The 12,461-nt window shown below is 38.6% G+C and overlaps 1 protein-coding gene and 1 non-coding gene across 5 annotated transcripts in view; both read right to left on the bottom strand.

Annotated features, from left to right (window-relative positions):
• PCNX2 (pecanex 2) overlaps nt 1-12,461 on the bottom strand; it is a 132,847-nt gene that overhangs the window by 77,546 nt on the left and 42,840 nt on the right. For all 4 annotated transcript variants that reach the window (XM_015857877.3, XM_015857878.3, XM_085541299.1 and 1 more), the window contains 2 exons: nt 9,936-10,046; nt 8,879-8,970 (listed from right to left, as the gene is read on the bottom strand). In XM_015857877.3, coding sequence (XP_015713363.2) covers nt 8,879-8,970; nt 9,936-10,046 — 203 coding nt within the window. The remainder of the gene's footprint in view (nt 1-8,878; nt 8,971-9,935; nt 10,047-12,461) is intronic.
• On the bottom strand, nt 8,029-8,186 carry LOC116653275 (U1 spliceosomal RNA). The gene has a single exon (XR_004306845.2). It is a non-coding gene; the product is annotated as a U1 spliceosomal RNA (small nuclear RNA).

The raw sequence follows: 12,461 nt of genomic DNA, 5'->3' as shown, positions 1-12,461 counted from the left end.
TGTATTTTATGATTAACTTCTGTACTGGGCTAGCCTGTGCTCCCCTTTCAAAGTGCCTCTTAATTGACCCCCTGAAAACTCAGCTCACAGAGCCAGAAAGGCAGGCAGGATAGGCATCAATACTTACTATGTAGCTGGAAAGGAGGATTTTGGGGGGTAATGCTAAAAAATGCTCTCAAAAAAAAAAAGCACAAAGCATAATTTCTCTAGCCTCAGTGATGCACCCTGTTCCATTTTCATCATTTCCTCCCCCACTAACGATGCCTGGTAGAGCTTTAAATTAAAAAAAGATGAAAAAACAATATAGTCAATAATTGGACAATGATTCTTCACAGTAGGAAAAAAGGAATGACAGGTTTTAGTCTAGGAAGCTGGTATTATCTGTCATCCTAGACAGCAAGTTTGACTGCCTACTCTATCTGATTTTGGCGAGGCGACACATAGTACTTTCACGTACACTTCTGACTTTGATGCAGACACTCATGTAGTCATTTTTAAAACAAGTGAAATTGTCTTATAGGGTTAAGGATAAAAGTGGAGAGTTAAAACAGATGAAGTGACTGGGGGTGGTGTTTCACTTCAACCACAGAAGCATCTAATCCCAGAACAATCCACTAAGCAGGAAGATAAAGGTGTCTTTGAACTTACAAGTCTTTTACTACTGGTTGGGGTGAAGAGTAAAGCTTTTTATTTTTGTGTGTGTTAGTGTTGACAGTAGCTTTCTGTCCTACGTTATTTATCCTTTTTGCTTCTCCCCTAAATAAATCAATAAATGCATGCACGTAGCAAACTTTTGACTCTCAAAGATGCACTAAAATAAACCACATCTTGTACTCCTGAGAGAGTGCTTTGAGAACAGCTGAACCATCGGTAAGTAGAGTTCTTCATTTTAGTAATAGTAATAGTCTGGTGCGGGTTGGAAGGGACCTTAGAGATCATCGAGTCCAACTCCCAGGATTCGAGCCTCTGTGTAGCAGAGCGGCATTCCTACCACTTGCGCCACCAGGGCACACACATTTTGGTGGTTCTTTTTTTTTTTTTTCTTTCAGGGATGTGGGTTTTTGTGTGTGTATGTGCACGTGAATGCGTGTGCATATGCACATTGTTGACTCTTGCTCTCTACCCTATTACTTGTATCAAACAGTATGCAAGGCAGCTGTTGAAAATCAGCTTTTCCTCATGTGGTGGTGAATTCCAAGAACAGCTATTTTATTTCTGGACTTGTTAGAAAATGTTATATGAACGAAACCGTAAAAGAGAATAACATCCCACTCCCAAGCTTATAAGAAAATGGTAACATTGACACGCTCTCCACAAGGTTAACTATAAGACAGCTTTGTTACCATGGATACCCTGTTTCCATTGAACACATTGACCAGGAAACCTCAATTATTCATGGCCCTTGTGTTACACTTGCTTGATACAAGTTCTGGGCAGAGATGCCTATTAGCTTTATCTTCCCATCATTCCCAGAATACAAAACTTTACATTCATGCAAGACTCCAAAACCTTAGTAAGCAATAAACTACCAACTTGTAATCAAAGTTCTCTTTCTTTGCACTTCCAACTGCTTATTAATATCTGTACTTCCATCCCTAAGGATTTTAAATTTCATCAATGGAACTGGGGTACATTTGTGTGCATGCCACCTTATTCAGCAGTGTCCCAGTCTGTGACCAGGAATTTTAGGCTAGAGAATAAGATAGGCAACATCAGGCAAAGTGTATTAATACTCATGTTTCACATAATTGCAGATTTCTACATTTCTATACAATGACATAAAAGTAAACTTGGGCCTTATTAGATTCTGCAGACATACTGTGCCTTATTGTCTGGTTATAATAAAAACAAAAAGTTCATAATATACATGAAAATCTAAGATTATAGCTACCAGAATTATGACTGAAGCGCAACTCTGACTACAGCTGCAAACATCACTCACTGAAAAGCATGTTATCTGACAATTCTATCCAAAATTAACATTCCTAATAGTTCTTGCTTGAACCTCAAGGGTCTTTAAATTGTAAAGTACATAAAATTGATGAGCCTTGACTTCAAAACCTCCAACAGTGCTGGAAGTATTTTATCAAGAAGAAACAAAGCTGTCTAACAATCCTATGCTTCTATTTTTGGTCACTTACGCATCTGGGAATTCTGTGTATACACAAGGGTCTATTAAGAGCTGTTTAGAAATAGTTCTGGATGGTCTTAGCAGACTGAGGGAGACGTATGCTTGCAATTCTTTCCCATTGTAAAACACAAAGACAAATATTTCTAAATTATTAGTACACAGATGAAGACTATATTGTCAAAAACAGGAATCAAGAAGCACTGTTATAGTGATTAATGAGTTTAGAACTCATTAAGCAACAAGCCAAACTACATCAATTGTGAGCTGAGAACAGTTTAGAATACTCATAGGATTTTTAGTAACTGTCTGCGGAAGCGATAAATAAATTAGCAGCAAACACTTTCTTCAGGCATTCAGCAATGGAAAAATAGAAACTAAACAACTTTCACTAAAAGGAGGTAGCTACACCACATGAGCTCATTCCTGCTAGTTTAATTTTTTAGATCTATGTCCAATATCTAAAATTTTCACAGGCTGATTAAGATAATCCCCAAGTTCCTCAAGCAGTTGATAGATAAATAAAATTTTGTAACACAAATGAACGATTAACTAGCTCTAGATGAACTTCAAATTCAAACCAGCTGACTAGGACAGAAGGCAGAAGAGAAGGACAGACTGATCCCAGAAAGCTTTGAGAATGTGCTCTTCCTCTCCACTGCAACATGCCGATGCACTGGAATGCTAAGGACAGATACGAAGATGGAAAAATTCTAGACTGAATGGGTGTGGAAAGGATAGGAAGGCATACCTGATTTATGATATTTAAATATCCATTAAAGATTCAAACAAACAAACAAACAAAAACCAACAAACAAAACAAAACAGATGAAACAAGACAAAAATCAGCACATTAACTATTCTATTCAAGTGCAATAGAAAGCACAGAAGTTCCCATGTCTTCAGTCTGGTGGATATAATATCTGAAAATAAAAGCATCTCCTCCAGGAAAAAGAGATAACCCTTTCATATATCAAAGGTAAGGTAGCTATTAGAGCTGCCAATTTCTGTGCAAGATTACAGGACTGAAGATGAGATCAGAAATGAAACCAGACTGAAGTGAACATAAATAATTTTAAACTAAGCTCAATACCCAAAAGCTATGGAAAAGCAGAAAGCTGAAAGAGCAATGTTATTAGATGGGACAACTCAAGAACTGACAAAAAGAAGTTATACAATTATATCCAGAATTTAGAGCTTTTTGTCAAGTGAACATTAGTGAAAGTTCTTGGATGACCTGGAAATAACTGGAAGAAGGAACAATGAAACCATTAAACACAGGTTTGAAAAATGAAAAGTATCTCAAAGAAACCAGGAAAAGCTCAGGGCTCCGGACTTGAGAAGCAAAGGCTCTTCTATTTCATTTGAAATCAAGGTCAGACTATGCAGTATTGTACATAAGGCTGCATAGGCAGTGGTAGTGTACCTCTCAAGACACAGTTGTGTTATGTCATAAGTTATCTAAAATGATGTTTCCTAGCACCTGAAAGCTGTAGCCAGATCACCTCTGCTTTACTGGAAGAACACAACTGTATAACAAAAATATATGCAGTGACTTGGAGTTAATGCCAGATGGAATAACTTCTGCTCACCAGCTACAGCAAAACACAGCCAAGACTTGAAAATGTGCTCCTCTCACAACAGGTGCCTTCGAACAACATCTGCAATTAATAGCATCCTCTCTTGATGGGTAGACAAGTCCTCAAGGTTTCAAACAGACAGATGGAAACCTGGAATTACAGCCATCTTTTTGTTTCAGGGCTTTCTGGAGCAGCTGTTAGGAAATACTGTGAATAACCTTGGCCTTTCGCCTCTTTTAATCTCATCACATGATTCTAATTAAGATACATGATGAACATGTGATCCAACATCCCATTCACTACTAACACAAGACTAGGGATCATCCATCACTGTTTTGATGGTATGTGCATTTTAGCCATTAGAGAGAAACACTTCTGCTTATGGGATAACAAAAAAGTTGGAAGGTCATTAAAAAAGAGGAGCAGGGCCTCATTAACTCTTCAGGCAAATCAAATTTTCTCTGCAGATCATAGGATTAACTTTCAAAAATACTATGCAATAAATTTCCTCAGGCAACTCATCCAAACAAAATCAGTATCTATTAAGTCAACTATAGGTTTATACAATAAAGCTACTCTTCCCACAGAGCATCCCAGTTCATTTTGTACAAAATAATACAACAACAAAACTGGTCTGCATAAGGCATAGGATTTCAGCATCAGGGCTATTCACCCCAGCCCTCAGAACTCATTTTAGCATGCAGAAAGTTAACGCAATTACTCGTTTTAGTAACAGTAATTACTGTTTTGGGGACATACTTCAGAACAATTGCTCAGTTCTCCTTTTTGATTTTTGTTCTTCCTAAACGAGAGCTGCAGAGCAAAGAATTAGTTGATGTGATTTCAATTCTCTAAAATAATTGCAACAAAATCTTGCAATTAATTCCTCCCATTCTAAATATGTATAAATAGGTTGTGGTTCTAAAAAATGAGCACGAAAAATCTCATCTAAAAATACAGACTAGAATAAACATTGTGTATTAATTCTAATAAAATAAGAAAACCATAGAGCAAACTATTATTCTAGTGACCTTCTTAAGAAATAGAATCTTTCCTTTTAGAATAATTAACATACACAGAGAAATTAGGCTAGGTTGTTTCACCGTGAAAGATCATAATTAGAACACCAAAAGCACTTCAGAAAGGAAAGGCTCAAGTCTGATACTGCTGGAATGAGCCCTCAGCCCAGGCATTTGATGTGAGCAATTGTTCACCAGTAACAAGCACACAACCACTTAGATAGATCCATTCTGCTCTGCAATTTATTTCAGGAAATAGAACTCTGCTCGTTACACCTGCTGAGCTATACGATATTCTGCCAATAAACAAGAGCTTACATTCGAGTATGCTACATTTCAGCCAAGTAATAAGCTTTGCAACTCAGACCCTCTTCCAATACAGGATTTCTGTCATGGTTTTCTGCCCTGAATCTTTTTGATTGCAAAGATTTTTGACACCCATAAACTACTACAAATTTTGCCTTAATCTTTTTCAACAAACTAAGAATAAAGAAAGTAAAAAAGAAATTTACAGAATAGTTGTAAAGCTAAAGAGTGAAAGAGATACAACCAGGTACTCTGTGAAAACATCTAAGTGAGATGGACAATAGAACTTGCCTACTTTTGAGCTAGAATCTGCAATACCTAATGCATCAAAAATCCAGATCTTGATTAGATTAGGATGACAAGTTGTAGCCCATTATATATCAGAACAGTTCTAGTTTCTTACAGACGTATTAGATCATCTTTCACAGTTGTCGCTATTCAGAATCAGACCCTCTGTTCTTATAAGTCTCACTTTTCCTCCTCTAAAGAAAGAATAAATCTGACAGAATAATTCCCCTGAATCGTTATCTTTAAGTCCAAAAGACAAAAAGCTCTAGACTTGACTGAAGAACACAGAAGGGTAATACAAATGCGCTTTTCTAACAGAAAAATAATACGAGATTTGAAGCACCCCAGTGGACTGAGATTACAAACTGAATCAAGTGGAATCATCTTTACCTGCTTTAAATTAACCTCCTTAGAACTGTCTCCACAAGAATAGTGCCATAAAAATTCAAATTAAATGTAATTTCTGTATGAACAGAAAGTCTGCACTTAATATTGGTAATTTACAGCAGATATCTTGTAAATCTTTCATAGCACTCTACAACTTCAGGGTAGCATATTTCTAAGCAGTTTGAAGGCTAATCCATGAGGAGATTGCTTATCTACAAAGCCACCTGCATGTTGTAATTTAAACTATTACACTGAGAAAGGAATCTAGAATATTTTAAGAGGCTTTTCTGTAATACTGTTTACAAAACCATTGCGGTTTTTTTGTTTTGTTTTTTTTTTAAGTATCCATCACACAGCTTTCCTGCCCCCAACTAGTGAACTGTCCTCTGCCAAGCTTAGAGGAAAAATTGTTTTCACAGGTTTTTATTGGCCTGTTAGTTGTTCAACTTAATTCCTTCCTTCCATACAGTAGTCTCTTTTGCCTTACTGTTTCTCCCTTCTGCATCCTGGCTCATCATTATGGATTTGTCCTCACTCCTTTCATCCTTACAGAGAGCAACTTTCTTCATCCCATCCACCCCCTTCTGGATCATCAACACATATGGAAAAATGCTGCAGGAATACTAGCTGCTTTAGGACACCGCACAAGAGAAGTAGTTAAGCTTTCTAGCACCACACAGTTGGGCAAGGTCAAACCAGTATAAGTGATAACCTACATGAATCTAGTGACCAAGATTCCCTGAGAGTACATAAGCATGATCAAAGATACTTAAGAGCGTGTTAATGCACCACCACTCAGCAGCTGAGTTGCCATAAATTATTGTGTATGGACTCAAACCACCCAGGGGCAAGATAAAAACAGTGGCTCAACACATTTTACCTTACTATTGGGAATGGTTAAAAACACAAGCAAAGCCAGCTCTGCTCATCTGTGACAGATAATTAAGGCATTATAATTGACCATCTTTGATTTAACGTCCCTATTCAACATTTTAAATAAATATTGTTAAAAGCCATTTCTGAAATGTTTGTGTTCTTTAAAGAAATCCCTTAAACAAACATCTGATAATACCTCTGTGCTACAGATGCATAGCACCACATAGCATCCTCTGACATATGCCTGCAAGATGTTGAAAACAGCTTGTAAAACTGCACATCCTTGATGCACTTCTGCACAGGCACTGACAGCATCAAGCCTGTCATGAAACCATGTTAAAAGACCACCCCTTACAGAATATATTTTAAGACAAGTCTAGGATGATATTGTGATCTCACTATGGCCACCAGGAATTTTAAAGCAGACTTGATGACAGACAGAAGCTCAGTGTTATCTTTTATTTTAAAAAATAACAGAGCAAATATACACCATGGGAAGGTGTAGTGTAGAGAAACTAACATAGTTATTCCCCAGAAAAAGAGCAGCTGCTTCACAAAGAGACACTAGAAAGGCTGGGTCTCTTCAGCTAAAAGAAGATATGGCTCATGGGGTACAACCAAGGACTACAAAATTGCCAAGGCAGCAAATAAAGCGAATGCAGACCTGTTATTCCACCAATCCTGCAATACTTGCAATAGGGAAGCCATGGTGAAATTAGCTTTCCTTCACACTGAAGATCTGGAATTCGTTACCACAAGAATCTGTGGAGTGATACAATATAAGCTCATTCAGAACATTAGGCAAATTCATGGACAATGCTGACTGAGTAAAATTTGCAGAGATGCACTCTCCAAGAGATCTAAGCCCATAACTGTGAACAGTGCCTGCATACTAGGGGAATGAGCAGCAAAAAGTAGTCATTAAGTCCTAAACTGAACTTCCTATGCTACTGATGTACTACCCAGCACTGGGTTAGGTGATCTGCTTGGGTCTGCCCAAGCAGAACATTAGATTTCTTATTATTCTCTATTTTCTTTTCAAAATAGCCACAGAAAGGCACGCACAAAACTCACACGCAAATACACTCGCTTTCTGAACTTGAACTTTGTCAGCCAAGACTTGTCAGAAATCACAGAACTGTAGAATCACAGAGGTTACAAAAGATCTCCAAAATCATCCAGTTCAACCATCTACCCACCACCAGTATCTCCTCACTAAACCTTAGTGCAACACTGAAAAGTTCCTGGAACACCTCCAGGGACAGCAGCTTAATCGCCCCCCTTGACTGCCTGTCCCAGCACCCAACCATTTTTTCAGAGAAGAAATGTTTCCTAACATCCAACCCAAATCTGCCCTGGCACAACTTGAAGCCATTCCCTCTAGTCCTATCACTAGTCATGCAAGATAAGAGGTCAGCCCCCATCTTACCACAACCTTCTTTCAGGTAGCTTAGCACAAACACAGTCCCCCACTACCACAAATTATGCAGCTGAGTTTCCCATATTTGGGAAATCACAGGGAGACCTGGAGAGCAGGGGATGAGTTTCATCCTGGGAAAACCACCTGCCTGATCATGGTGTCTCCCCTTGCCAGGTAAGCACAATGAAGTTCCACAGTAAATCCTACACATCAAAAAATAGAGGAAAATAAAGAGATTTGGGACTGATCCAGTGCCTATGTGACTTAGTAGTGACAAGGCTGTGGCTGGTGGCTCATCACATGACAGAAAAAACACATACAGGTCACCTACTGATAAAAGCAGTGGTAAAGCATACTCCTTAATGGGTTCTTATATCCTATAAAATCCATGCACAAACTCTTCCAGTGTACAGAATTATCAGCAAACACCTGTGTGCAAAAACCAAAGTGCTGCTCTGAGCCTCAGTACCCCCAGGCACACTGTTATGAAGCAACAAAATACTTTTTCTTTCCCCTTCCAGGTAAATACAAACCTTACCAGGAATTTTAGTCAAATTTAGCCTGATTTTCACAGGAGCTACATCATTTATACGTGAGAGCTGATGTTAGTCTTCATCATGGAAATGATTCTTCCAGACTGATCTATGCAAAGAAGCAACTAGTCACGAGCAAACATCTACCTTAGTTTTTTTACTGCAGTTTCAAGTATTTCATTGTAGCTAAAAGGCAGAACCTAACAGGTGGCTAGCAAAGCTTAGCTTGACAAATATCCACAACAATGTATCACCAAACAGTTTCGATCTTCCAAGGGACATGAAGTCAAGCGACAGGAATTTTCAGCCTGAAATTTTGAATGTTTAGTGTTTCAACTTGCCTTCACTGCACTGAAGCAAAATGCATACAGGACAGTCAGAACCACAAAGCTTCGAGAAATGCTGTAGAGTGCAGACACTAATCCAGAGGCAGCTGAAATGCAGACATCACACATTAGTTAATTTCTTTATATACAAGTATGTGCATTCAAAAAAACCCCACAAAGACAGCTCTTACATCACAACATGCGTACAAGTTAATATAAGATACTACACAGCTGCTTGTTGAGAGACCAGTGACCCAGATCAGCTCACAGAGCTGTTTACAGCTAAAGCTGAAAGCCTAATGACACCGTACTCTATGTTTTTTCCATGCATCTGAGCTCTCACACTATTACTCTTTGTACTAAACAATGCTTTGACAAAAATATTAGTATGCAACTAGTACAACTAATACAACTTCTTTTGAGAACTTCCAGAACCAGGGCAGAAAATGTCAGACAGAACTAGGAATTCAGCAGTTTCCACAACAGAGACATATGGGCTGCTAAATAATGCTGTAGTTAGTTTTCAACACTGGGACATGGAATCATTATTGATGGGACTGGGACTTCATGCAACATGGGACTGGGACTTCATGCAACATTTCCTCAAGGTCTGCATTGATGTTTAAGAGGTAAGAAGTGAAAAACACCCTTACCATTGGTATAAATTTTTACCATTCACCAAACGCTATTACTACAGTAGCAAGTAGAATGATGCAGTAAGTGTGGATCTAAATGAAAAGTGCTGAAAATGTTAAATCTATGATATATGTGTTTTGGGATGCTTTATTGCATAGTATTTCATGTACGATCCAACAGATTACAGGCTCACTAGTGTTTGGAGTGCAGTAGATGCGCCCCTATAACGTATCTTTATTTAAAGTTTCATCCAAATGGAATCCAGTCTGTAAATCCTGACATCATTCTATGATCCAAAAGACAGAAAGTTTGGGACAAGGAATGAGGATAAAGTTTGTTTCTGGTCCGAACTAAGATGACAAAGCGTGCAATAACACACTTTAGTCTAAGGCGATACACTCAGAAAGTGATAACTAAGGCTCAACATACAACTTACCAGAACCACCAAAGAGCAAGATGTCTATTTGCTCCAAAAGATATATACAGAAGGTGTTGATTTGAGGGAAAAGACCAAGAAGGGAAATCGCAGGAAAGCAATATAAAAACACTAAAGAAAAAAGAAAATGCGAATTAAAACATAGTCATACATCATGGTGAATAGAGAACAGAAAAACAAGCATAATCCTGAAATAATATATTACAATAAATTCTAAGCATTGGTCTTGTAAGGATAGTTTATTTAACCCTTAGCCACAATTACTGTATTTTACTTGCCTAAACAAAATAAATTGTTCTACTTTACATGCAAGTAATTAATTCACAGAGTTAAAGATTTTGGATAGTAGTAAAAGAACAACTAAAAAAGCAAAGAATCTCGGGAGTTAAACCCTGTCTACCATCTTTACATAGCATTTTTTTCTATAATAGAACAGCTGACTGAAATGGCTGCCTTATAGTCAAGGAAAAGCAGGAGTCACAATTTGAGTTCTGTTCATCTCCCGCCACTCCATTTCTCTCAGCTCCACCTCAGAAAACACTAAGAACAGTTGTTTAGCAAAGCACACTATTAAAGCACATCGAACTGGTAACATGAACACTGAAGGACACATGCGTGTGATTAACCAATCCTTACTGCTTTACAATACTAGTACCAAAATGCTCTGCATCCTGAAGGACAAAGATGTGTCAGTCACTCTTCCTTGAAAACAACTCCATATTTGTTAGTTTACACGCTAGGAAGGCTGCAATTTCCTCTCATTCATTCTCACAAAAAGCAATTTAAACAAATCATTAGTATAACTCACTCCCCTTCCCACTCCAGCCAAGTTTTAAGAAGATAACAATAGGATTTGAGCTCTTTGTTGAATGCTAATTTCACATTTTACTTCCAGCTCCTCTTATTAATGCATTTTGTGCTAAAATAGAACCATATAATCAGTTCAATCTGACAGTTACTAAATTCATTCTATTACACATTACTAGTATCTAATACTGTAAATCTTGCTGAGGAAGTCAAACACAGGAGAAGAAATGACATACTCGAGTGTTAAACACAGACAGGGCTCACATAAGTCTACTTGCACTTCCAGTGCACCTTTCATCATGACTTCCTGCCACTGGAAAGAATTAAAAGGTATTCTGCATACATGAGAACATAAGAAACCTGTCCTCTCTCTCTCTCTTACATGCATGAATTAATAACATTATTAATCTTCTCTTTCTTTACTATTCTGCTCACCTTTTAGGTATTCCACCAATCCACACCAAGTCAAGCAAAGACTACACACAGCATCAAATCCCCCAACAGGTCACATGGACTCTCCATGGTATCAACTGCCCCCAGAACTCTGCTGGAAGCCAGTTCATCAGGCAAAGGAACTGTAGAACCAACAACTCATCTGACTACTGTGTAACAAAGGTGGTGAATCAGAATCTGGATGGGAAGGTGTATTAGGAGTCCCTGTGGTTTGCTCTGCACAGAGCAGAGGAGCTGAAGGGAGGCCTCATGGCAGCTGCATCTCCATACAGGGAGCACTGAGCTCTGCTCTGTGTGACACTGACAGGGCCCAAGGGAATGGCATGGAACTGTGTGAGGGAACAGGCAGTGGGGCTTGTGGACAGGGTCTGCACCAGAGGGCGGTGGGCATGGAACAGGCTGCCCGAGGCAGTGGGCACAGCCCCACGTGCTGAAGCTCTGGGAACGTTTGGACATCGATCTCAGAGGGTCTGGATTTCAGGTGATGCTGTGTGGAGCCAGGAGCTGGGCCCAGTGATCCCTGTGGGTCCATTCCAACTTGAGATATTCTAACATGCTATAACTTACTGCCTAAACTACTGTCTTTGCTGTAGCAACCCTCATAAAAAGGTGAGTAAGGCCAGGGGGAGAAGGACAAGAAAGAGACACCGTACCATCAACATACCAAAATAAATGGTGAATCAACAAGGAGAGAAAAGTTGTTTGACTACAACAATGTCCTCATCTCATTCTCTCTCTCTGATAACACCTAGAATAACCTTAATGACTTCTGCAGCTAAAGCAGCTTTGTTTATCTCCCTCTGAGTAAAGTAGCACACCAGAGAGTGAAATAAACAGCTGTCACTTGCAAAAGGATTGAATTTCAGTGCAGTACTTTCCCTTATGGGAAGCAAACAATGAGAGAAGTTGATAAATAAATTGGAGTTGCATTATGAATTCTGGAGAGAACATCTAAGCAGCACACATTTCCACACAGAACACCTTCAAAAGCTGGACCACTAAGTGATGCTTATGTGAATCACTGGCACTTGATACTGCAATCTGGAGGTCTCCTCCATTGGAGCTGCAACTAGACATATGCAGGAGGAAAGCACAAGTTTTGACTTACAGAAATGGAGAACTCAGTGTCAGTGTCACTGCAAATATTTTGTAAGTTTTAAAAGAAATGGTTTTATTAAAAAAAATGTACCCAAGTACCAGTCAATTTTCTGTGTGACACAGAAAAATAAATATGAGAAATCAAGTTGGGTCTTTTTTGTTCCGTTT

The sequence above is a fragment of the Coturnix japonica genome, chromosome 3 (genome assembly GCF_054131305.1).
Source record: "Coturnix japonica strain WE chromosome 3, WE-NBRP24, whole genome shotgun sequence".
NCBI classification, from domain to species: domain Eukaryota; kingdom Metazoa; phylum Chordata; class Aves; order Galliformes; family Phasianidae; genus Coturnix; species Coturnix japonica.
The sequence above is the reverse complement of the archived record's forward strand: the minus strand, read 5'-3'. Positions and strand labels throughout refer to the sequence as shown.